This window comes from Coregonus lavaretus (genome assembly GCF_964263955.1).
Source record: "Coregonus lavaretus genome assembly, chromosome: 13".
Taxonomy (NCBI): domain Eukaryota; kingdom Metazoa; phylum Chordata; class Actinopteri; order Salmoniformes; family Salmonidae; genus Coregonus; species Coregonus lavaretus.
This window is the reverse complement of record NC_140000.1, coordinates 25,356,977-25,382,182: the sequence shown is the minus strand read 5'-3', so window position 1 is coordinate 25,382,182 and position 25,206 is coordinate 25,356,977. Positions and strand designations below refer to the sequence as shown.

Below are 25,206 nucleotides of genomic sequence, written 5' to 3'. Positions count from 1 at the left end.
AACGCCTGAATTACCCCCACAAACACCTTGAAAACAACTATTTCCCATAGGCTTGTACTATCTATGACAGCATCAGCAATTAGCTACCAACAGCTCGCAGATATTTTGACATTTGGTTAGTTTTATCAGTGTTATCAAGTTACTCTTATTTATGCTTTTTTGGGATTAAGAAATAGGTGCTACACTGCCTTTAAGATTATATTGTAATGACCTGGCTAGATCATAAATTAACAAATGTCCAAACTCAACACAGGCTACTGTTTGGCCATGGCCACGCCAAATAAATCAAGGACAACCGTATAAAACCACCGTGACCATCTCTTGTTAAGACCAGACGTAAGAGAGAGAATAGCTAAGCATGGTCTTAAACTTGCGATGCTCCACCCCCCTGCCAAATCCCCCCTGAATTGATTATTGTAATGTGTTGCCATTCCCAACGTAAAATCTTTTCAAATAATTTTAGTGTTAGGAACAGAAGTAGGGGCCACATTATATCTGATGGCAGGCCACAAATGGTCACTGAAAGGTATCTACCTCTCTTGATATACTAATGTCCGTCCCTCAGACAGCTTTGTTCCTATTCATCATCTCTCACTTTTACATTTCGAATTCCTACTCTTGCTTTTTCTTGCTGTGACTATTGCTCTGTATCTTGCTCTCTCTCTGTGTCTAATCTATATTGATACTCTGCCAGTGAAAGACAAATGGATGACACATAACACAGCATGTGACTTGTTTGTGCCTGAGGAGAGTTTGACAACATTTGACTGTGCTGGCATAAATAGGGTACTGTGTTATCAGGGATCTGGGAATGTCTCAGTTAGAGTTGGTTGGTTTTGAATGGATTAGAATACCAGGTTAGATTTTTAACAGAATTCCTCTGTTCTACAGTTGCAGTTTTTTCTAGTCAACAGACACACTCTTTGTCTTTGTAACTTGTACTTACCCTAACAATAGTACTATAACAAATGTTATACAACAATAGTATGCACATGCGCTTGGAACACCTTCTCTATGTATGACAGACCGACCACATTCTCTGTCAGTAGGGCCTGACTACTTTAGGGGTGGGACAGAGGAGAGGTAAAAAAACAAAACACACACACAGCTGTGTTCTCTTATGTTTACACCTGACACAGCAAGACAGCAGCCATTCCTGAACTAAACTGACAGAGGTAAGGATCATTTAATAGGATTTGATTTTAAAGTCCAGGTAGCAGATAATGGACCTTATCAGACATTTATGTAGTCGGTGCTGTATATTAATTTAACTAATATAAATGGGTTCTATCTTGAGAAATTTGTTAGTTTACAATTGTACAATTTATGCAACTCGCATATAAAAACCAGTAAGACTGCTGGAAAGCTCAGAGTGCAAGATTGGAATTTTTATGACTCACACAGTGAAGGAACATGTTGCCTACTGTACATGGTAAGCTGGTGCGCACCAAGTGGCGTTTCACTTTTTAGTATGGAAAACGGCTGTGAGGATTTTTCTACAATATTCACAACATATTGACAGAATTACAATCTTTATATAATCAAAATCTTATTTCAGCAATAATGTGGAAAAATATTTGAGTGAACGCTAGCAAGCCAACAGCAGATGAAACAGAAAGTGAATTCTCTCCTCCCGTTCTCCCCGGGTTTTAGCTTGCAGATATCACTGTCTGCAAGCTAAAATATGACAATACATTTGATTTGATGTACATGGTGCTGTATATTAATTTAACTAATATAGCTACATGGGTTTTAACTAGAAACATTCTTTGTTAGTTTACAATTGTACAATTTATACACCAAGCATATAAAAACCCTGAAGACTGCTGGAAAGCCCCGAACGCAAGATTGGAATTTTTATGACTCACACATTGGAGGAACATATTGGCTGGAGCCTGCTGTACATGGTAACCTGGTGCGCAACAAGTGGCACTTCACCTTTTTGTATGGAAAACGGCTGTGAGGATTTTTCTACAATATTCACAACATATTGACAGAATTACAATCTTTATATAATCAAAATCTTATTTCAGCAATAATGTGGAAAAACATTTGAGTGAATGCTAGCAAGCCAACAGCAGATGAAACAGAAAGTGAATTCTCTCCTCCCGTTCTCCCCGGGTTTTAGCTTGCAGATATCACTGTCTAACTGGCTAGTTTAGGATATTTACTGCCCATACCAGTGACAAACTTAGCTACCACTGAACAAAAATATAAAGCAACATGTAAAGTGTTGGTCCCATGTTTCATGAGCTGAAATAAACAATTCCAGAAATTTTACACACGCACAAAAAGTGTATTTCTCATAAATGTTGTGCACAAATGTGTTTATATCTCTGTTAGTGAACATTTCTCCTTTGCCAAGATAATCCATCCACCTGACAGGTGTGGTATATCAAGAAGCTGATTAAACAGCATGATCATTACACAGGTGCACCATGTGCTGGGGACAATAAAAGGCCACTCTAAAATGTGCTGTTTTTTCACACAACACAATGCTACAGATGTCTCAAGTTTTAAGGGAGTGTGCAATTGGCATGCTGACTGCAGGAATGTCCCCCATAGCTGTTGCCAGAGAATTTAATGTTCATTTCTCTACCATAAGCTGCCTCCAACGTCGTTTCAGAGAATTTGGCAGAACGTCCAACCGGCCTCACAACCGCAGACCGCCACATCCGGCTTCTTCACCTGTGGGATCGTCGGGGGGGGGGGGGGGCGACGATGACTCATTCTGATTGGCTGAGCCTGGCTCCCCATTGGGTGGGGCTCCCCCAGAGCCACATAACGACCGAATTACCACAACGCGCAGCCCCACAAACAACTTGAAAACTACTCTTTCCCATATGCTTGTACAATATCCATGACAGCAGCAACAGTTAGCTACCAAGAGCTGGCAGACATGTATATATTTCGTTAGTTTTATGAGTGTTATTTAGATGGAAGACGTGAGCTAAATGCGGTAGCTCTATAGCTAGCTAGCTCTTTCACTTACCTGGTTCACTTCCATGCCAGTGATAATGCTCAATGTCTCTGCTGGTGCTGCTGGCTGTTTTAGATGCTTTAGAAGCCACGTTGGGACAGCATCCACTTTGAGAAGCAACTTCTTGCTTAAACCCTCCTTCCATTGTTGACAGCTGTAGAAATTCTCAGGGATTAAATGTACCCCACAGATTGAAGAGTAGAAGGCCAATTCCCCCGCCTCATTTTCACAAATGTATTCCACTTTTTAGAAGTGTTTTATTCATTGTGTGACGCTGACAGCAGGGCTTTGTAGGATTGTTTCCGAAGTTAGAGCTGGTTTGGAGAAAACCTCAAATACATATTTTAGAACAACATTACAATATTAGAACAACTGATTTAAGAGTTTGCAATTTGGGAATGTTTTTTAGGGGTGCTCTAAATTACTCTTATATATGTGTTTCTGGCATTGAGAAATAGGTGCTACACTGCCTTTAAGATTATATTAACTGTATTTGATTAACTTCACATGCATAACAAGCATGAAGTTAATAAACTTTGCTTTTCTAAAATAGAACAAAGGAGATTTTGTGTGTTGTATCAGTATCCAATGAAATCACAGGAGGTTGGTGGCACCTTAATTGGGGAGGATGGGCTCGTGGTAATGTCTGGAGCAAAATAGGGGAATGGTATCAAGTACATCAAACACATGGTTTGATGCCATTCCATTCACTCTGTTCAAGCCATTATTATGAGCCGTCTTCCCCTCAGCAGCCTCCACTGAATGAAATGTATGTAATGTAAAGAGGATTGCAAAAGTTATTGCTCTATTCTAGAGGTGTCAATGTAATTTGCCAAATGTGGCCAGTTCTGTTAAGCCAATGTCAGAAAAGCTGCACATTGCTGGAAAGAAATGGCATTTTCATATTATGCATGCTCATAGTTCAACAATTCCCTCTTTGTTTGAATAGCATAAGCTCTGAATTCATTATTGTAATATGTTGTCATTCCCAACATCACATCTTTTTTAATCATTGTAGTGTTAAGAACAGAAGTAGGGGCCACATTATATCTGATGGCAGGCCACAAATGGTCATTGAAAGGTACACTACATGATCAAAAGTATGTATGGGCATTAACACCCTCCACTCTTCTGGGAAGGCTTTCCACTAGATATTGAAACATTGCTGCGGGGACTTGCTGCCATTCAGCCACAAGAGCATTAGTGAGGTCGGCACTGATGTTGGGCGATTAGGCCTGGCTCGCAGTCGGCGTTCCAATTCATCCCAAAGGTTTTCGATGGGGTTGAGGTCAGGGCTTTGTGCATGCCAGTCAAGTTCTTCCACAATGATCTCGACAAACCATTTCTGTATGGACCTCGCTTTGTGCAAGGGGGCATTGTCATGCTGAAACAGGAAAGGGCCTTCCCCAAACTGTTGCCACAAAGTTGGAAGCACAGAATCATCTAGAATGTCATTGTATGCTGTAGTGTTAAGATTTCCCTTCACTGGAACTAAGGGGCCTAGCCCGAACCATGAAAAACAGCCCCAGAGCATTATTTATCCTCCATAAAACTTTACATTTGGCACTATGCATTCGGGACTAAAATGTAAATGTAAATGTAAATCTACCATACCTAGATTCGTCCGTCGGATTGCCAGATGGTGAAGCGTGAATCATCACTCCAGAGAGCTCGTTTCCACTGCTCCAGAGTCCAATGGCGGCGAGATTTACACCACTCCAGCCGACGCTTGGCATTGCGCATGATGATCTTAGGCTTGTGTGTGGCTGCTTGGCCATTGAAACCCATTTCATGAAGCTCCCGACAAACAGTTATTGTGCTGATGTTGCTTCCAGAGGAAGTTTGGAACTCGGTAGTGAGTGTTGCAACCGAGGACAGACATTTTTTACGTGCTACCAACTTCAGGACTTGGCGGTCCCGTTCTGTGAGCTTGTGTGGCCTATCACTTTGCGGCTGAGCTGTTGTTGCTCCGAGACGTTTCCACTTCACAATATCAGCACTTACAGTTGACCGGGGCTGCTCTAGCAGGGCAGACATTTGACAAACTGACTCGTTGGAAAAGTGGCATCCTATGACGGTGCCACATTGAAAGTGACTGAGCTCTTCATTAAGGCCATTCCACTGTCAGTGTTTGTCTATGGAGATTGCATGGCGGTGTGCTCGATTTTATACACATTAACTCAAATTCCTACTCTTGCTTTTTCTTGCTGTGACACTTGCTCTGTATCTTGCTGTGTCTCTATGTCTAATATATATTGATACTATGACAATGAATGACAAATGGGTGACACATAACACAGCATGTGACTTTTTTGTTCCTGTGTAGAATTTGACATTATTTGACTGTGCTGGCATAAATAGGCTACTGTGCTATCAGGGATTTGGGAATGCCTCAGAGTTGGTTGGCTTTGAATGGATTAGAATACCAGCTTAGATTTTCAACAGAATTTCCACCTTACTATGTGAGAAACTGTCTGTAGAATTCCTCTGTTCTACAGTTGCAGCACTGTTTGCTTTAGTTTGTAGTCAACAGACACACCCTTCTCACCCACATGATTATCATCTTCTTTGGAATTCTCTCTTTGTCTTTGTAACTTTGAGAGAAGTGACTCTGTAGGGTGTACTTATCGCTACTTACCCTTACAATAGGTGGTGAACGCTTTAGTCGTTTTTGGTCACAATGTTTCACATTTCTATTGGACCTTGACCCCACTGCCCACTCCTCACCAAACCCCCTAGATGGCGTATTCCACCAAAACTCTTGCTGCTGGCTGCTTTGGGAAGATATACAGGGAGAAGTACAATGACACCTGGGCTGCAATCAAGAAGGTGCCACAACACTTCATCAATAGGACAGACCTGGAGAGAGAGTGTCAAGTATACAAGTGAGTATGACAGATAATGTGCTATCATGGTATGTTGCTAAATGGTGATGATATCAGAGATATGGTGTTGATGAGGGTGCTGATGAAGGTCACTACAGAAGTGCTTAGTTGTGCTGTCTGTAGACTCCAATGCCCTCATAACTCTTTCTCTCCATTTTATTTCACATTCTATCTGTGACCTGGGACTCCAGTAAGGCAATTCATCCTAACATAGTGAAGCTTCTGGGTAATCCAACACTCAAGGACTCTAAGTGGATCATCCCCATGGAGTTCATCTTTGGAGAGGAACTGGAGACAACCATCTTCAAATCACAAAAATCTAAAATACAGGTAGGTCTATGGATCCCACCTCTTCCACCAAACATGCATGCGACAGTGTTGATGAAAGTTCACATAGTAAAACTTTTCTATCTGAAATATCTGCTAAATAAGTATCTAGGCCTACAGGATTTTCAGGGGGCCTTCCCAAAATTAAAAAAATATTTCTATGTGCAATTTAGCTCATCAGTTGATAATCAAAGCCTTTGTTCCCCCACAGTTGACTCCATCTATAAAGGCCACCATCATCACAGGCATGTGTGAAGGACTACTTCACCTACACAGCAAAGATATCGTCCATCAGGACCTCAAGCCTGACAACATCATGGTTAGAAAGGAAATAATGTTGTTTTTGTTGTTCTGATGTTCTTCATTAATGATGCAAGACTTTAGAAGCAGTTGTTCATCTGTTGTTGGGAATAAAGAACATTATCACTGTAAATAAATAGACTAGATATAAAACGAAATTTCTCCACCCCTCTCAAATTATCTCTTCCAGGTAGAGCATGACACTCACCGAGCTGTGATCATTGATATGGGACAGGCCAAATTCTTCCGCAATGGCCTAAATTCTGCCATGGATATGGGCAACGAGGCCTACTCTCCCCCTGAGGTCCTGCAGAGGAGGGGCCAGCGAGATCAGCGCTCAGACGTGTGGGCTATGGGTAAAATCATTGCTGAACTTTATGCCAGAGTCAGGCTGCACACCCCCAGCGTCTGTCCGACTAAGATCCATGAGACCCTCAGACTCCAAGGCCAGCAGTACTGTAATGCTGTCTGTAGGATGGTGCAGAGCGACCCCACAGTGCGAGCCACCATGGCCGAGATCATGCCGGAGATACGAAGCGCAGGTGGAGGTGGCAACACCGGGGAGAAACAAAGAGGACATCTTCTGACACCCTTTCCTCACACTGAGGTAAAAGACACCTTGCCACGTCCTCAAGCTCCTGTACAGCACTCACTTTCTCCATCGAGATTTGAGCGTGCAGCTTTTCCAAAGCCTGAGGTCAAGACAACACTAAGTCCTCAAGCTCCTGTACAGCGTTCACCGTCTCCATCGAGATTTGGGCGCAATGCTTTACCAAGGCCTGAGGCCAAGACGCTAGTGGGATCTCCTGTTCGAGCGCCTTCTCCATCGAGATGGGAGCGTGCAGCATTGCCAAAGACTGAGGTCAAGACTGTGGTCAAGACGACACTGCAACCACAACCTGTACAACGGTCACCTTCCCCATCAAGATGGGAGCGGGCAGCCTATCCAAAGCCTGAAGTCAAGACGCTAGTGCGAGCTCCTGTTCGAGCGCCTTCTCCATCGAGATGGGAGCGTGCAGCCTTGCCAAAGATTGAGGTCAAGACTGAGGTCAAGACGACACTGCAACCACAACCTGTACAACGGTCACCTTCCCCATCAAGATGGGAGCGGGCAGCCTCTCCAAAGCCTGAAGTCAAAAACTCACCGTCTCCCCATCCAAAGGTAGACCAGGGTAATGCACTGGTTCCATCAGGCATGGCTCAACCCAGTCAAGATGTCATGAAACAGCTTCTCTACAAAGAGGCATCGAAGGGTCTCCCATGCCCACTCCCCACAACGGGCAAGGTGCGAATCCGCCGCTATGAGCAAAGGAATGGGGAAGTGGAGACTTGGGAGCAAAAGGAGGTGGAGACTGAAGGAGGAAGGATAGTCAAGTTTGAGGATGTGATGTTTAACAACAAGTCGTAAGAAGGTTATTGAGAGGTTGTGAAATAGTTGAGAGTTGATTTGACTCTGCTTCTCCAGAGGGTGGGTCACTCCCCTTCCATCCTTCATTGTAAAAGTCTGACATGTTTATGGAGAGGGGGAAGAGTATATTTGGGAAGGGGGCTAAACTAATGGAATAATTCTAATGTCCAGTGAAACTATACTGGACGCACCCTACAATAAAGTGACACAATATTTACTACGGTAGACAAAATGTATATACTGCAAATACAGTGGGGGAAAAAAGTATTTAGTCAGCCACCAATTGTGCAAGTTCTCCCACTTAAAAAGATGAGAGAGGCCTGTAATTTTCATCATAGGTACACGTCAACTATGACAGAAAAAATGAGAAAACAAAAATCCCTTTGTTGGCAATGACACAGGTCAAACGTTTTCTGTAAGTCTTCCCAAGGTTTTCCCACACTGTTGCTGGTATTTTGGCCCATTCCTCCATGCAGATCTCCTCTAGAGCAGTGATGTTTTGGGGCTGTCGCTGGGCAACACAGACTTTCAACTCCCTCCAAAGATTTTCTATGGGGTTGAGATCTGGAGACTGGCTAGGCCACTCCAGGACCTTGAAATGCTTCTTACGAAGCCACTCCTTCGTTGCCCGGGTGGTGTGTTTGGGATCATTGTCATGCTGAAAGACCCAGCCACATTTCATCTTCAATGCCCTTGCTGATGGAAGGAGGTTTTCACTCAAAATCTCACGATACATGGCCCCATTCATTCTTTCCTTTACACGGATCAGTCGTCCTGGTCCCTTTGCAGAAAAACAGCCCCAAAGCATGATGTTTCCACCCCCATGCTTCACAGTAGGTATGGTGTTCTTTGGATGCAACTCAGCATTCTTTGTCCTCCAAACACGACGAGTTGAGTTTTTACCAAAAAGTTATATTTTGGTTTCATCTGACCATATGACATTCTCCCAATCCTCTTCTGGATCATCCAAATGCACTCTAGCAAACTTCAGACGGGCCTGGACATGTACTAGCTGAAGCAGGGGGACACGTCTGGCACTGCAGGATTTGAGTCCCTGGCGGCGTAGTGTGTTACTGATGGTAGGCTTTGTTACTTTGGTCCCAGCTCTCTGCAGGTCATTCACTAGGTCCCCCCGTGTGGTTCTGGGATTTTTGCTCACCGTTCTTGTGATCATTTTGACCCCACAGGGTGAGATCTTGCGTGGAGCCCCAGATCGAGGTAGATTATCAGTGGTCTTGTATGTCTTCCATTTCCTAATAATTGCTCCCACAGTTGATTTCTTCAAACCAAGCTGCTTACCTATTGCAGATTCAGTCTTCCCAGCCTGGTGCAGGTTTACAATTTTGATTTCTTCCCAGCCTGATGTCCTTACACAGCTCTTTGGTCTTGGCCATAGTGGAGTTTGGAGTGTGACTGTTTGAGGTTGTGGACAGGTGTCTTTTATACTGATAACAAGTTCAAACAGGTGCCATTAATACAGGTAACGAGTGGAGGACAGAGGAGCCTCTTAAAGAAGAAGTTACAGGTCTGTGAGAGCCAGAAATCTTGCTTGTTTGTAGGTGACCAAATACTTATTTTCCACCATAATTTGCAAATAAATTCATAAAAAATTGATTTTCTGGAGAAAAAAAATCTCAGGCCTCTCTCATCTTTTTAAGTGGGAGAACTTGCACAATTCGTGGTTGACTAAATACTTTTTTCCCCCACTGTATATATATATATATATATATATATATATATGTATATATATATATATATCAACAAGAAACGTTTTATTGCACTATTAAGAAGGAAACCTAAGGTTGAGTAAGGATTCAGGAATGATGTTGAAGGACTATATCACTTTACTGTGTTGCTACAATGTTACACATCTGATTATGTGCCAGTTTGCAGAGGCAGCTGGAGTCAAATAAATATCTGTGAATGTTTTTGAACCCTTGTTGTTTTGGAAATCTCATCCCTCTTGCAAATCAGTTGTATCTTTAACTTGACATCATACATTTGACTGTGAACATAGTCAAAAACATTTTTTTTTGTATCATCTAAGACAAGAAGATCTTACATTTTGCTTACACTTAAGAATTAAAGTCATTTTTCACAAATAGATGCTCTGTTATATCCTCTTTACAACAACATAGTGTACAAAATGGCCTCTTGCAAGACTTTGTCAACCAGAGCTGTGTTCAGCTACAGAAAAGGTATCCCACACAGTTCATCCACTTTACCCAGTCAGAAGGAACTTCAACACAGGTATTTGACTAATCTTTTTATTTATTTTTATTAATCATCATATTTAGGTCACTCTGGACTGTGCTGACTTCATTGAGAGAGGAGAAATTAAATCAGAAATACAGTATCACATTGTCTTTGTTACATTTTCACTGCACTGCGGTGAGCTCTATCTTCTGGTGCAGGCACCCTGGACAGTATATCCACATCACAATGAAGTGAAAGTCAAGTTATACATAAACTGAAGCAAACTAAAGAGCACACATACAGACATGCTAATACAATATCATGATATGATAATAAGCCACTGCATGAACTGTTAAAATGTACATGGTGCATATCAGTGGCGGTCGTGCCGTTTTAGATCAGGGTGGATTTTTTTTTAAATGAGCATGGCCTTATTTCTATTACAGCGAATTGGATGACTGTCATTCATATTCCATTCACCCAGCTCAATGTAACATCGATAGGTTTAGGCTACTACATGATACTCACATTATCTCTATTGCCATCATGAGGTTGCTACAACCTAGCGTACGAATGAAAGTTTACAGCGTAGGTCGAGAGACATTTTTGAGTATTCACGGTGACAGAAAGTGACACATTCAATACCACCTTGCACACTCTTGCGTGCATCTAGCTGATCGAGGGTGTAATCATTAGTCCAAACAGTTTCAAACAAGAGTTTCTAATGGACAAATTCAGGTATTTTTATTCCCATTTTTTGCCATTTGCTTCCATTTAAGAAACGTTTCTCAACAGAATCGGTGGAAATAATACACCCCTGATCACCCGCAAACACAGTTCACTTATATAGAAGCCACATACAAATGGCATGATCACTTTGTTCGTTGTATAATTCTATCTCGCATCTATGCACTCTCCTCCTCTCACCTTTTCCCTTCACTTTTGGACTTCATTAAACAACACAACAGCTGTCTGTGACCAGGCAAAATACTCTTTCCAAGTTAAACCTTCATACCATAACCGCTAACCACTACACACAGCCTACATCGTTGTGTCACCGTGTTAGCTAATGTCATAGTCAACATAGCTACTAGAACTAACGCATTAGTAAACCCACTTAAACCATGCAGTACAGCAAGCAGTTTAGCTGTTACACCAGTGGGCCCGGTGGCAAAACATTAATAAAACCAAAAGCTTGCCTTGACTTGGAAGAGTTCCAGTGTTGGATAGCAATAGCCAGCTAGCTAACATAGCATCCCTCTCTGTTTGACACATGTGTTTGAGTAGGCTAAATTAGCTAGCTGCATTCACTAGCCAGGGAAGTAAAAGTGAGAAAAAAATACTACGAAATATAGCTTTCTCTCTCTTGCTTTTCCTCCATTTTTGACAAAATTATTTTGTAAAAAATTGTTGAACTTTTATCTTTCTCTGAGTCAACTACTCACCACATTTTATGCACTGCCATGCTAGCTAGCTGTAGCTTATGCTTTCAGTACTATATTAATTATCTGATCCTTTGATTGGGTGGACATGTCAGTTCATGCTGTAAGAGCTCTGATAGGTTGGAGAACGTCCTCCGGAAGTTGTCATAATTACTGTGTAAGTCATTGGAAGGGGGTAAAACCATAAGCCTCCTAGGTTTTGTATTGAAGTCAATGTACCCAGAGGAGGACGGAAACTAGCTGTCCTCCGGCTACACCATGGTGCTACCCCAGAGAGTGCTGCTGAGGCTACTGTAGACTTTCATTCTAAAACAGAGTGTTTTAATCAATTATTTGGTGATGTGAATATATTTAGTAAAGTTATATCTAAAAAGGATACCTTTTTTAATATTCCACTATAAAAAACATCTGAAATTCACTGAGGAGGATGGTCCTCCCCTTCCTCTGAGAAATAATAATAATAGAAAGTAGACAGTAAGACGAGGAATAAATACACAATGAGCAATGATAGCTTGGCTATATACATGGGGTACCAGTTCCTAGTCGATGTACAGGGGTACAAGGAAATTGAGGTAGATATGTACATATACAGTGCATTTGGAAAGTATTCAGACCTCTTGACTTTTTCCACATTTTGTTACGTTACAGTCTTATTCTAAAATTGATTAAATTAACTTTTTCCCTCAGTCATCTACACACAATACCCCATAATGACAAAACGAAAACAGGTTTTTAGAATTTTTTGCAAAATGTATTACTAATAAAAAACAGAAATACTTTACGTACATAGGTATTCAGACCCTTTGCTATGAGACTCGAAATTGAGCTCAGGTGCATCCAGTTTCCATTGATCATCCCTGAGATGTTTCTACAACTTGATTGGAGTCCACCTGTGGTAAATTCAATTGATTGAACATGATTTGGAAAGGCACACACCTGTCTATGTAAGGTCACACAGTTGACAGTGCATGTCAGAGCAAAAACCAAGCCATGAGGTTTAAGGAATTGTCCATAGAGCTCCGAGACAGGATTGTGTCGAGGCACAGATCTGGGGAAGGGTACCAAAACATTTCTGCAGCATTGAATGTCCCCAAGAACACAGTGCCCTCCATCATTCTTAAATGGAAGAAGTTTTTAACCACCAAGACTCTTCCTAGAGCTGGCTGCCCGGCCAAACTAAACAATCAGGGGAGAAGGGCCTTGGTCAGGGAGGTGACCAAGAACCCGATGGTCACTCTGACAGAGCTCCGGAGTTCCTCTGTGGAGATGGGACAACCTTCCAGAAGGACAACCATCTCTGCAGCACTCCACCAATCAGGCCTTTATGGTAGAGTGGCCAGACGGAAGCCACTCCTCGGTAAAAGGCACATGACAGCCCAAAAGGCACCTAAAGGACTCTCAGACCATGAGAAACAAGATTCTCTGGTCTGATGAAACCAAGATTGAACTCTTTGGCCTGAGTGCCAAGCGTCACGTCTGGAGGAAACCTTGCAACCTCCCTACGGTGAAGCATGGGGGTGGCAGCATCATGCTGTGGGGATGTTTTTCAGTGGCAGGGAGACTAGTCAGGATTGAGGGAAAGATGAACGGAGCAAAGTACAGAGAGATCCTTGATGAAAACCTGCTCCAGAGCGCTCAGGACCTTAAACTGGGGCGAAGGTTCTCCTTCCAACAGTACAACGACCCTAAGCACACAGCCAAGACAACACAGGGGTGGCTTCGGGACAAGTTTCTGAATGTCCTTGAGTGGCCCAGCCAGAGCCCGGACTTGAACCCGATCGAACATCTCTGGAGAGACCTGAAAATAGCTGTGCAGCGACACTCCCCATCCAACCTGACAGAGCTTGAGAGGATCTGCAGAGAAGAATGGGAGAAACTCCCCAAATACAGGTGTGCCAAGCTTGTAGCATAATACCCAAGAAGACTCAAGGCTGTAATCACTGCCAAAGGTGCTTCAACAAAGTACTGAGTAAAGGATCGGAATACTTATGCAAATGTGATATTTTTTATTTTTTATACATTTTCAAAATGTTCTAAAAACCTGTTTTTGCTTTATCATAATGGGGTATTGTGTGTAGACAATTTAATACATTTTAGAATAAGGCTGTAACGTAACAAAATGTGAAAAAAGTCAAGGGGTCTGAATACTTTCCGAATGCGCTGTATATAATATAATAATATGCCATTTAGCAGACGCTTTTATCCAAAGCGACTTACAGTCATGTGTGCATACATTTTTACGTATGTAGGTGTAGGTAGGGGTAAAGTGACTAGGCAACATAATATAGTGTGGAAGTGTGTGTGTACGTGTTATGTGTGAGTGAGTGTGTGTGTGTATGTATTGAAGTGTCAGTGTAAGTATGTGTGAGTGTGTGTGCATAGAGTCAAAAAGAGTTAGTGCAAAAAGGGTCAATGCTATTTGGTTAACTATTTAGTAGTCTTATGGCTTGGGGGTAGAAGCTGATCCAGTTGCAGACTGAGGTGTTCAGTCCCAAGGACCTTAGCTTAGTGATGAGCTTGGAGGGCACGATGCTGCTGAATGCTGAGCTGTAGTCAATGAACCGCATTCTCACGTGGATTTGTTTTGTCCAGGTGGGAAAGGGTAGTGTGGAGTGCAGTAGAGATTGTGTCATTTGTGGATCTATTTGGGCGGTATGTGAATTACAGTGGTCCAAGGTTTCTGGGATGATGGTGTTGCTGTGAGTCATGACCAGCCTTTCAAAGCATTTAATGGCTACAGATGTGAGTGCTACGGGGCGGTAGTCATTTAGACAGGTTACCATTGCGTCCTTAAGCACAGGGACTGTGGTGGCCTGCTTGAAACATGTAGGTGTTACAGACTGGGACAGGGAGAGGTTGAAAATGTCAGTGAAGACACTTGCAAGCTGGTCAGCGCATGCTTTGAGTATGCATCCTGGTATTCCGTCTGGCCCTGCATTCTTGTGAATGCTAACCTGTGTAGAGGTCTTACCAATATCGGCTACGGAGAGTGTAATCACACAATCATCCAGAACAGCTGGTGCTCTCATGCATGGTTCAGTGTTGTTTGCCTCGAAGCGAGCATAGAAGGAATTTAGCTTGTCTGGTAGGCTTGCGTCATTGGGCAGCTCTCAGCTGGGTTTCCCTTTGTAATCCATGATAGTTTGCAAGCCCTGCCACATCCGACGAGTGTCAGAGTCGGTGTAGTAGGATTCGATCTTAGTTCTGTATTGACGCTTTGCCTGTATGATGGTTTGTCAGAGGGCGTAGTGGGATTTCTTATAAGCATCCAGATTAGTGTCCCGCTCCTTGAAAGCAGCAGCTTTAGCCTTTAGCTCGGTGCAGACATTGCCTGCTATCCATTGCTTATTGTTGGGGTATTTACCTACGGTCACTGTGGGGACGACGTCGTCAATGCACTTATTAATGAAGCCAGTGACTGATGTGGTAAACTCCTCAATGTTATTGGTTGAATCCCGATACATATTCCAGTCTGTGCTAGCGAAACAGTCCTGTAGCTTAGCATCTGCTTCATTGGACCACATCCGTACTGAGCGTCAATGGTATTTTCTGTTTGAGTTTTTGCTTGTAAGAAGGAATCAGGAGGATATATACTGAACATATATATGAACGCAACATGTAAAGTGTTGGTCCCATGTTTCATGAGCTGAAATAAAAGATCCCAGAAATGTTCCATACGCACAAAAAACGTATTTCTCTCAAATGTTGTGCACAAATTTGTTTACGTCCCTGTTAGTGATCATTTCTCATTTGCCAAGATAATCAATCCACCTGACAGGTGTCGCATATCAAGTAGCTGATTAAACAGTATGATCATCACACAGGTGCACCTTGTGCTGGGGGCAAGAAAAGGCCACTCTAAAATGTGCAGTTTTGTCACACAACACAAGGCCACAGATGTCTCAAGGATTGAGGGAGCGTGCAATTGGCATGCTGACTGCAGGAATGTCCACCAGAGCTATTGTCAGAGAATCTAATGTTAATTTCTCTTCCATAAGCCACCTCCAACGTCGCTTCAGAGCATTTGGCAGAACGTCCAACAGGCCTCACAACCGCAGACCACGTGTAACCACGCCAGCCCAGGACTTCCACATCGGGCTTCTTCACCTGCAGTATCGTCTGAGACCAGCTACCCGGACAGATGATAAAACTGTGAGTTTGCACAACCGAAGAATTTCTGCACAAACTGTTATAAACCGTCTCAGGGAAGCTCATCTGCGTGCTCGTCGTCTTCATCAGGGGGACTTGACCTGACAGTAGTTCGGTGTCGAAACCGACTTCAGTGGGCAAATGCTCACCTTCGATGGCCATTGGCACGCTGGAGAAGTGTGCTCTTCACAGATGAATACCGGTTTCAACTGTACTGGGCAGATTGCAGACAGCATGTATGGCGTCATGTGGACGAGCGGTTTCTGATGTCAACGTTGTGAACAGAGTGCCCCATGGTGGCGGTGGGGTTATGGTATGGGCAGGCATAAGCTACGGACAACGAACACAATTGCATTTTATCGATGGCAATTTGAATGCACAGAGATACTGTGACGAGATCGTGAGGCCCATTGTCATGCCATTCATCCGCCGCCATCACCTCATGTTTCAGCATGATAATGCACGGCCCCATCTCGGAAGGATCTGTACACAATTCCTGGAAGCTGAAAATGTCCCAGTTCTTCCATTGCCTGCATACTCACCAGACATGTCACCCATTGAGCATGTTTGGGATACTCTGGATCGACAGCGTGTTCCAGTTCCTGCCAATATCCAGTAACTTCGCACAGCCATTGAAGAGGAGTGGAATAACATTCCACAGGCCACAATCAGCAGCATGATCAACTCTATGTGAAGGAAATTTGTCGTAATGCAAGAGGCAAATGATGGTCACACCAGATACTGACTGGTTAACTGATCCACGCTCCTACATTTGTTTTTAAGTTATCTGTGACAAACAGATGCATGTCTGTATTCCCAGTCATGTTAAATCCATAGATTAGGGCCTAATAAATGTATTTCAATTGACTCATTTTCTTATATGAGCTGTAACTCAGTAAAATCTTGTGTTTATATTTTTCTTCAGTGTAGTTATGGTCAGATTTGCCAAATGAAGGGCAAGGAAGAGCTTTGTATGCGCCTCTGTGTGTGGAGTAAAGGTTCGTTTTTTTTTTCTTCTAATGCACAGGTGACATGCTGGTAGGAATGAGGTAAAATGGATTTCAGTTTTCCTGCATTAAAGTCACCGGCCACTAGGAACACTGCCTCTGGATGAGCATTTTCTTGTTTGCTTATGGCCCTATACAGCTCGTTGAGTGCGGTCTCAGTGCCAGCATCGTTTTGTGGTGGTAAATAGACAGCTACAAAAAATATAGGTGAAAACTCTCTACGATAAGTGCCATGGGATCTTTATTGAGCACAGAAAGTCAGGACACCCGTTTATGTCCCATCCGAAAGACATTCACCCTACACAGGGCAATATCCTCAATCACTGCCCTGGGGTATTGGGATATTATTTTTAGACCAGAGGAAAGAGTGCCTCCTACTGGCCCTCCAACATCACTTCCAGCAGCATCTGGTCTCCCATTCAGGACCAACCCTGCTTAGCTTCAGAGGTAAACCAGCAGTGGGATGTAGGGTGATATGCTGCTGCCCCTCACTATAGCTGCATTTCTCCACATGGCCAGACTTCTAGTGGTCTTCTCCCCTTTTAATGCTCTTATGCGCATCCTTGAAAAATGTCATAAGGTCTGAAATAGACACCAAAGTAAACATACTGAACAAACAATTATCTAGGCTAAGTAATACAAGATGATTTTTTGATCTACATCTCTGCTAACTATTTAGGTAAAATGTAGTCAGCGGCTAGCTAAGATAGAGAAAGGGGACAGAAGAAGTTCAACACTTTATTAAATTCATTTCAATACAGCACATGGATTCATCATGGATTGGGCACAGGTCTCTGATCGCACTGGTAAACGGTAGCTGACAGTGTCGGCTAGAGATGACGTGCAGGAGCTTCCTGCAGGAATTTGTAGTCTTGCTGAGGTCTTCTCTGTTGCTAATTAGTAAATTGAGGCGAATATATATTTATAAAACTCACTGTTATCAAAACATCAAGCCAAGGTAAGCCTACACCAAACACATCCTTAGTTTCCTGCAGGAATTTGTAGTCTTGCTGAGGTCTTCTCTGTTGCTAATTAGTAAATTGAGGCGAATATATATTTATAAAACTCACTGTTATCAAAACATCAAGCCAAGGTAAGCCTACACCAAACACATCCTTAGTTTGAAGTGTTTGTAAAATTCACTATGTGAAAAATGAATGGTGAAAAAAGTATTGGAACCATTTGAGTGTTTGACCGCTAGGTTTTATGGGTATTATGATGCGTCCACTGTGGCGGACTATGCTAATACACAGTTAGATACTGTCTGTAGAGGTGCTATCTTTATCAGGCTGATAGTATTTAAACAACATAAAATACGCATCCAAGCTGAACTGAAATCTTATCAGAAACATGTTGGGTCGTTTTCAAAGCTTTCTATTTCCTTACAACCGGTCAAACTGATGTCATTTGGAAAATGTGCAGAGAAAAGCCGTATTTTTTATTTATTGCATTTTCTCCCCGGTCTCTAGTCTTTGCTCCTTGAGAAAACTTTACTGATGTCAACTATACTGAACAAAAATATAAACGCAACATATAACAATTTCAAAGATTTTACTGAGTTACAGTTTATATAAGGAAATCAGTCAGTTGAAATAAATTCATTAGGCCATAATATATTGATTTTACATGACTTGGCACGGGTGCATATAAACACATTTGTGCATGAAATTTAAGAGAAATAAGCTTTTTGTGCGTATGGAAAATTTCAGGGATTTTTTTTTCAGCTCATGAAAAATGGGACCAACACTTTACGTGTTGAGTTTATATTTTTGTTCAGTGTATATTGAAGGATTCATTCTATCGATTTATGACATTATTTTGGTGAGAAAATGTTTATTTAGTCTTCTAGGGCAACAAATAATGACAGAAGAGAAGATGCATGTATCTAATTATAGACAAGTTGACGAACAAATAGCCTCCCAAAATTTTGGAAATTATAAGCAGAAAGATATCTAAATCAAGCAATAACATTCCTACACCTCCTATCAAAAAAATTGTTCTGCTGTCTCTGACTGTAGCCTACAGCACATTTTCTATATTAGCAGGTTAGGGTCAGCAATTGGTGGCGAGTGCAGGTGAACAAACAGCTAACCCACACATCACTAAAGTGTGTATATGTGATGGCCTCTAGTCCAGCAGGGCAAGCCACCCCACCACTCACTATTGTAGGCATTGCTATGAGGTTCTGTTGAAGAGTGAAGGCAAAGAGAGGAGTGCTTTAAGGGCCCAGGGCCCCTCTGCCACATCCCTGCTCCCAGGCATAAGTTAGGAAGGGAGAGTCAGCGGCGGGAGGGTGGTGGATGGGAGTGGAGTGGGTAAAGGTGGTCCAAGTCAGTGGTTCTGTGGGTGTTCCTATTGGGGCGTGGCTCGAGGTTTGAACTCTTTGGCCTGAGTGCCAAGCGTCACGTCTGGAGGAAACCTTGCACCCTCCCTACGGTGAAGCATGGGGGTGGCAGCATCATGCTGTGGGGATGTTTTTCAGTGGCAGGGACTGGGAGACTAGTCAGGATTGAGGGAAAGATGAACAGAGCAAAGTACAGCGAGATCCTTGATGAAAACCTGCTCCAGAGCGCTCAGGACCTTAGACTGGGGCGAAGGTTCTCCTTCCAACAGTACAACGACCCTAAGCACACAGCCAAGACAACACAGGGGTGGCTTCGGGACAAGTTTCTGAATGTCCTTGAGTGGCCCAGCCAGAGCCCGGACTTGAACCCGATCGAACATCTCTGGAGAGACCTGAAAATAGCTGTGCAGCGACACTCCCCATCCAACCTGACAGAGCTTGAGAGGATCTGCAGAGAAGAATGGGAGAAACTCCCCAAATACAGGTGTGCCAAGCTTGTAGCATAATACCCAAGAAGACTCAAGGCTGTAATCGCTGCCAAAGGTGCTTCAACAAAGTACTGAGTAAAGGATCAGAATACTTATGCAAATGTGATATTTTTTATTTTTAATACATTTTCAAAATGTTCTAAAAACCTGTTTTTGCTTTGTCATTATGGGGTATTGTGTGTAGACAATTTAATACATTTTAGAATAAGGCTGTAACGTAACAAAAATGTGAAAAAAGTCAAGGGGTCTGAATACTTTCCGAATGTGCTGTATATAATATAATAATATGCCATTTAGCAGACGCTTTTATCCAAAGCGACTTACAGTCATGTGTGCATACATTTTTACGTATGTAGGTGTAGGTAGGGGTAAAGTGACTAAGCAACATAATATAGTGTGGAAGTGTGTGTGTACGTGTTATGTGTGAGTGAGTGTGTGTGTGTGTATGTATTGAAGTGTCAGTGTAAGTATGTGAGAGTGTGTGTGCATAGAGTGCAAAAAGGGTCAATGCTATTTGGTTAACTATTTAGCAGTCTTATGGCTTGGGGGTAGAAGCTGATCCAGTTGCAAACTGAGGTGTTCAGTCCCAAGGACCTTAGCTTAGTGATGAGCTTGGAGGGCACGATGCTGCTGAATGCTGAGCTGTAGTCAATGAACGGCATTCTCACGTGGATTTGTTTTGTCCAGGTGGGAAAGGGTAGTGTGGAGTGCAGTAGAGATTGCGTGATTTGTGGATCTATTTGGGCGGTATGTGAATTACAGTGGTCCAAGGTTTCTGGGATGATGGTGTTGCTGTGAGTCATGACCAGCCTTTCAAAGCATTTAATGGCTACAGATGTGAGTGCTACGGGGCGGTAGTCATTTAGACAGGTTACCATGGCGTCCTTAAGCACAGGGACTATGGTGGCCTGCTTGAAACATGTAGGTATTACAGACTGGGACAGGGAGAGGTTGAAAATGTCAGTGAAGACACTTGCGAGCTGGTCAGCGCATGCTTTGAGTATGCATCCTGGTATTCCGTCTGGCCCTGCATTCTTGTGAATGCTAACCTGTGTAGAGGTCTTACCAATATCGGCTACGGAGAGTGTAATCACACAATCGTCCAGAACAGCTGGTGCTCTCACGCATGGTTCAGTGTTGTTTGCCTCGAAGCGAGCATAGAAGGAATTTAGCTTGTCTGGTAGGCTTGCATCACTGGGCAGCTCTCAGCTGGGTTTCCCTTTGTAATCCATGATAGTTTGCAAGCCCTGCCACATCCGACGAGTGTCAGAGTCGGTGTAGTAGGATTCGATCTTAGTTCTGTATTGACGCTTTGCCTGTATGATGGTTTGTCAGAGGGTGTAGTGGGATTTCTTATAAGCATCCAGATTAGTGTCCCGCTCCTTGAAAGCAGCAGCTTTAGCCTTTAGCTCGGTGCGGACATTGCCTGCTATCCATTGCTTATTGTTGGGGTATTTACGTACGGTCACTGTGGGGACGACGTCGTCAATGCACTTATTAATGAAGCCAGTGACTGATGTGGTAAACTCCTCAATGTTATTGGTTGAATCCCGATACATATTCCAGTCTGTGCTAGCGAAACAGTCCTGTAGCTTAGCATCTGCTTCATTGGACCACATCCGTACTGAGCGCGTCAATGGTATTTTCTGTTTGAGTTTTTGCTTGTAAGAAGGAATCAGGAGGATATATATACTGAACATAAATATGAACGCAACATGTAAAGTGTTGGTCCCATGTTTCATGAGCTGAAATAAAAGATCCCAGAAATGTGCCATACGCACAAAAAACGTATTTCTCTCAAATGTTGTGCACAAATTTGTTTACGTCCCTGTTAGTGATCATTTCTCATTTGCCAAGATAATCAATCCACCTGACAGGTGTCGCATATCAAGTAGCTGATTAAACAGTATGATCATCACACAGGTGCACCTTGTGCTGGGGACAAGAAAAGGCCACTCTAAAATGTGCAGTTTTGTCACACAACACAAGGCCACAGATGTCTCAAGGATTGAGGGAGCGTGCAATTGGCATGCTGACTGCAGGAATGTCCACCAGAGCTATTGTCAGAGAATCTAATGTTAATTTCTCTTCCATAAGCCACCTCCAACGTCGCTTTAGAGCATTTGGCAGAACGTCCAACAGGCCTCACAACCGCAGACCACGTGTAACCACGCCAGCCCAGGACTTCCACATCGGGCTTCTTCACCTGCAGTATCGTCTGAGACCAGCTACCCGGACAGATGATAAAACTGTGGGTTTGCACAACCGAAGAATTTCTGCTCAAACTGTCATAAACCGTCTCAGGGAAGCTCATCTGCGTGCTCGTCGTCTTCATCAGGGGGACTTGACCTGACAGTAGTTCGGTGTCGAAACCGACTTCAGTGGGCAAATGCTCACCTTCGATGGCCACTGGCACGCTGGAGAAGTGTGCTCTTCACAGATGAATACCGGTTTCAACTGTACTGGGCAGATTGCAGACAGCATGTATGGCGTCATGTGGACGAGCGGTTTCTGATGTCAACGTTGTGAACAGAGTGCCCCATGGTGGCTGTGGGGTTATGGTATGGGCAGGCAAAAGCTACGGACAACGAACACAATTGCATTTTATCTATGGCAATTTGAATGCACAGAGATACTGTGACGAGATCGTGAGGCCCATTGTCATGCCATTCATCCGCCGCCATCACCTCATGTTTCAGCATGATAATGCACGGCCCCATCTCGGAAGGATCTGTACACAATTCCTGGAAGCTGAAAATGTCCCAGTTCTTCCATTGCCTGCATACTCACCAGACATGTCACCCATTGAGCATGTTTGGGATACTCTGGATCGACTTGTACGACAGCGTGGTCCAGTTCCTGCCAATATCCAGTAACTTCGCACAGCCATTGAAGAGGAGTGGAATAACATTCCACAGGCCACAATCAGCAGCATGATCAACTCTATGCGAAGGAAATTTGTCGTAATGCATGAGGCAAATGATGGTCACACCAGATACTGACTGGTTTTCTGATCCACGCTCCTACATTTGTTTTTAAGGTATCTGTGACAAACAGATGCATGTCTGTATTCCCAGTCATGTTAAATCCATAGATTAGGGCCTAATAAATGTATTTCAATTGACTTATTTTCTTATATGAGCTGTAACTCAGTAAAATCTTGTGTTTATATTTTTCTTCAGTGTAGTTATGGTCAGATTTGCCAAATGAAGGGCAAGGAAGAGCTTTGTATGCGCCTCTGTGTGTGGAGTAAAGGTTCGTTTTTTTTTTCTTCTAATGCACAGGTGACATGCTGGTAGGAATGAGGTAAAATGGATTTCAGTTTTCCTGCATTAAAGTCACCGGCCACTAGGAGCGCTGCCTCTGGATGAGTATTTTCTTGTTTGCTTATGGCCCTATACAGCTCGTTGAGTGCGGTCTCAGTGCCAGCATCGTTTTGTGGTGGTAAATAGACAGCTACAAAAAATATAGGTGAAAACTCTCTACGATAAGTGCCATGGGATCTTTATTGAGCACAGAAAGTCAGGACACCCGTTTATGTCCCATCCGAAAGACATTCACCCTACACAGGGCAATATCCTCAATCACTGCCCTGGGGTATTGGGATATTATTTTTAGACCAGAGGAAAGAGTGCCTCCTACTGGCCCTCCAACATCACTTCCAGCAGCATCTGGTCTCCCATTCAGGACCAACCCTGCTTAGCTTCAGAGGTAAACCAGCAGTGGGATGTAGGGTGATATGCTGCTGCCCCTCACTATAGCTGCATTTCTCCACATGGCCAGACTTCTAGTGGTCTTCTCCCCTTTTAATGCTCTTATGCGCATCCTTGAAAAATGTCATAAGGTCTGAAATAGACACCAAAGTAAACATACTGAACAAACAATTATCTAGGCTAAGTAATACAAGATGATTTTTTGATCTACATCTCTGCTAACTATTTAGGTAAAATGTAGTCAGTGGCTAGCTAAGATAGAGAAAGGGGACAGAAGAAGTTCAACACTTTATTAAATTCATTTCAATACAGCACATGGATTCATCATGAATTGGGCACAGGTCTCTGATCGCACTGGTAAACGGTAGCTGACAGTGTCGGCTAGAGATGACGTGCAGGAGCTTCCTGCAGGAATTTGTAGTCTTGCTGAGGTCTTCTCTGTTGCTAATTAGTAAATTGAGGCGAATATATATTTATAAAACTCACTGTTATCAAAACATCAAGCCAAGGTAAGCCTACACCAAACACATCCTTAGTTTGAAGTGTTTGTAAAATTCACTATGTGAAAAATGAATGGTGAAAAAAGTATTGGAACCATTTGAGTGTTTGACCGCTAGGTTTTATGGGTATTATGATGCGTCCACTGTGGCGGACTATGCTAATACACAGTTAGATACTGTCTGTAGAGGTGCTATCTTTATCAGGCTGATAGTATTTAAACAACATAAAATACGCATCCAAGCTGAACTGAAATCTTATCAGAAACATGTTGGGTCGTTTTCAAAGCTTTCTATTTCCTTACAACCGGTCAAACTGATGTCATTTGGAAAATGTGCAGAGAAAAGCCGTATTTTTTATTTATTGCATTTTCTCCCCGGTCTCTAGTCTTTGCTCCTTGAGAAAACTTTACTGATGTCAACTATACTGAACAAAAATATAAACGCAACATATAACAATTTCAAAGATTTTACTGAGTTACAGTTTATATAAGGAAATCAGTCAGTTGAAATAAATTCATTAGGCCATAATATATTGATTTTACATGACTTGGCACGGGTGCATATAAACACATTTGTGCATGAAATTTAAGAGAAATAAGCTTTTTGTGCGCATGGAAAATTTCAGGGATTTTTTTTTCAGCTCATGAAAAATGGGACCAACACTTTACATGTTGAGTTTATATTTTTGTTCAGTGTATATTGAAGGATTCATTCTATCGATTTATGACATTATTTTGGTGAGAAAATGTTTATTTAGTCTTCTAGGGCAACAAATAATGACAGAAGAGAAGATGCATGTATCTAATTATAGACAAGTTGACGAACAAATAGCCTCCCAAAATTTTGGAAATTATAAGCAGAAAGATATCTAAATCAAGCAATAACATTCCTACACCTCCTATCAAAAAAATTGTTCTGCTGTCTCTGACTGTAGCCTACAGCACATTTTCTATATTAGCAGGTTAGGGTCAGCAATTGGTGGCGAGTGCAGGTGAACAAACAGCTAACCCACACATCACTAAAGTGTGTATATGTGATGGCCTCTAGTCCAGCAGGGCAAGCCACCCCACCACTCACTATTGTAGGCATTGCTATGAGGTTCTGTTGAAGAGTGAAGGCAAAGAGAGGAGTGCTTTAAGGGCCCAGGGCCCCTCTGCCACATCCCTGCTCCCAGGCATAAGTTAGGAGGGGAGAGTCAGCGGCGGGAGGGTGGTGGATGGGAGTGGAGTGGGTAAAGGTGGTCCAAGTCAGTGGTTCTGTGGGTGTTCCTATTGGGGCGTGGCTCGAGGTTTAGCGGGGGCTTTGGATCTTGGGGGGGCGGTGGTGTGGCGTGCAGGACAGCCTCAGTGCCGATGTGCACAAATCGTATTTGTCACATGCTTCATCAACAACAGGTGAAGACTAACATTCAATGTGCAGGGGTACGAGATAATTGAGGTAGCTATGTACATGGTTGAATCAACATTG

At 42.9% G+C, this 25,206-nt stretch overlaps 1 protein-coding gene across 1 annotated transcript; it reads left to right on the top strand.

The window, feature by feature from the left end:
- The first annotated feature begins 821 nt into the window (after positions 1 to 821).
- LOC311139198 (uncharacterized protein) lies at positions 822 to 8,168 on the top strand. The gene is made up of 5 exons (XM_084174093.1): positions 822 to 1,175; positions 5,720 to 5,865; positions 6,057 to 6,195; positions 6,404 to 6,511; positions 6,683 to 8,168. The coding sequence occupies exons 2-5, from the start codon at positions 5,720 to 5,722 to the stop codon at positions 7,898 to 7,900; spliced, it is 1,611 nt and encodes a 536-aa protein (XP_084030219.1). The 5' UTR covers positions 822 to 1,175; the 3' UTR covers positions 7,901 to 8,168.
- Positions 8,169 to 25,206: the final 17,038 nt, after the last annotated feature.

What these genes read in the sequence shown, in the direction of transcription:
- LOC311139198 (XM_084174093.1), top strand. Translation starts at nt 5,720, where the DNA reads ATGGCGTATTCCACCAAAACTCTTGCTGCTGGCTGCTTTGGGAAGATA. An exon ending in CACAAAAATCTAAAATACAG is followed by an intron (nt 6,196 to 6,403) that starts GTAGGTCTATGG and finishes GTTCCCCCACAG; the next exon opens with TTGACTCCATCTATAAAGGC. An exon ending in TCAAGCCTGACAACATCATG is followed by an intron (nt 6,512 to 6,682) that starts GTTAGAAAGGAA and finishes TATCTCTTCCAG; the next exon opens with GTAGAGCATGACACTCACCG.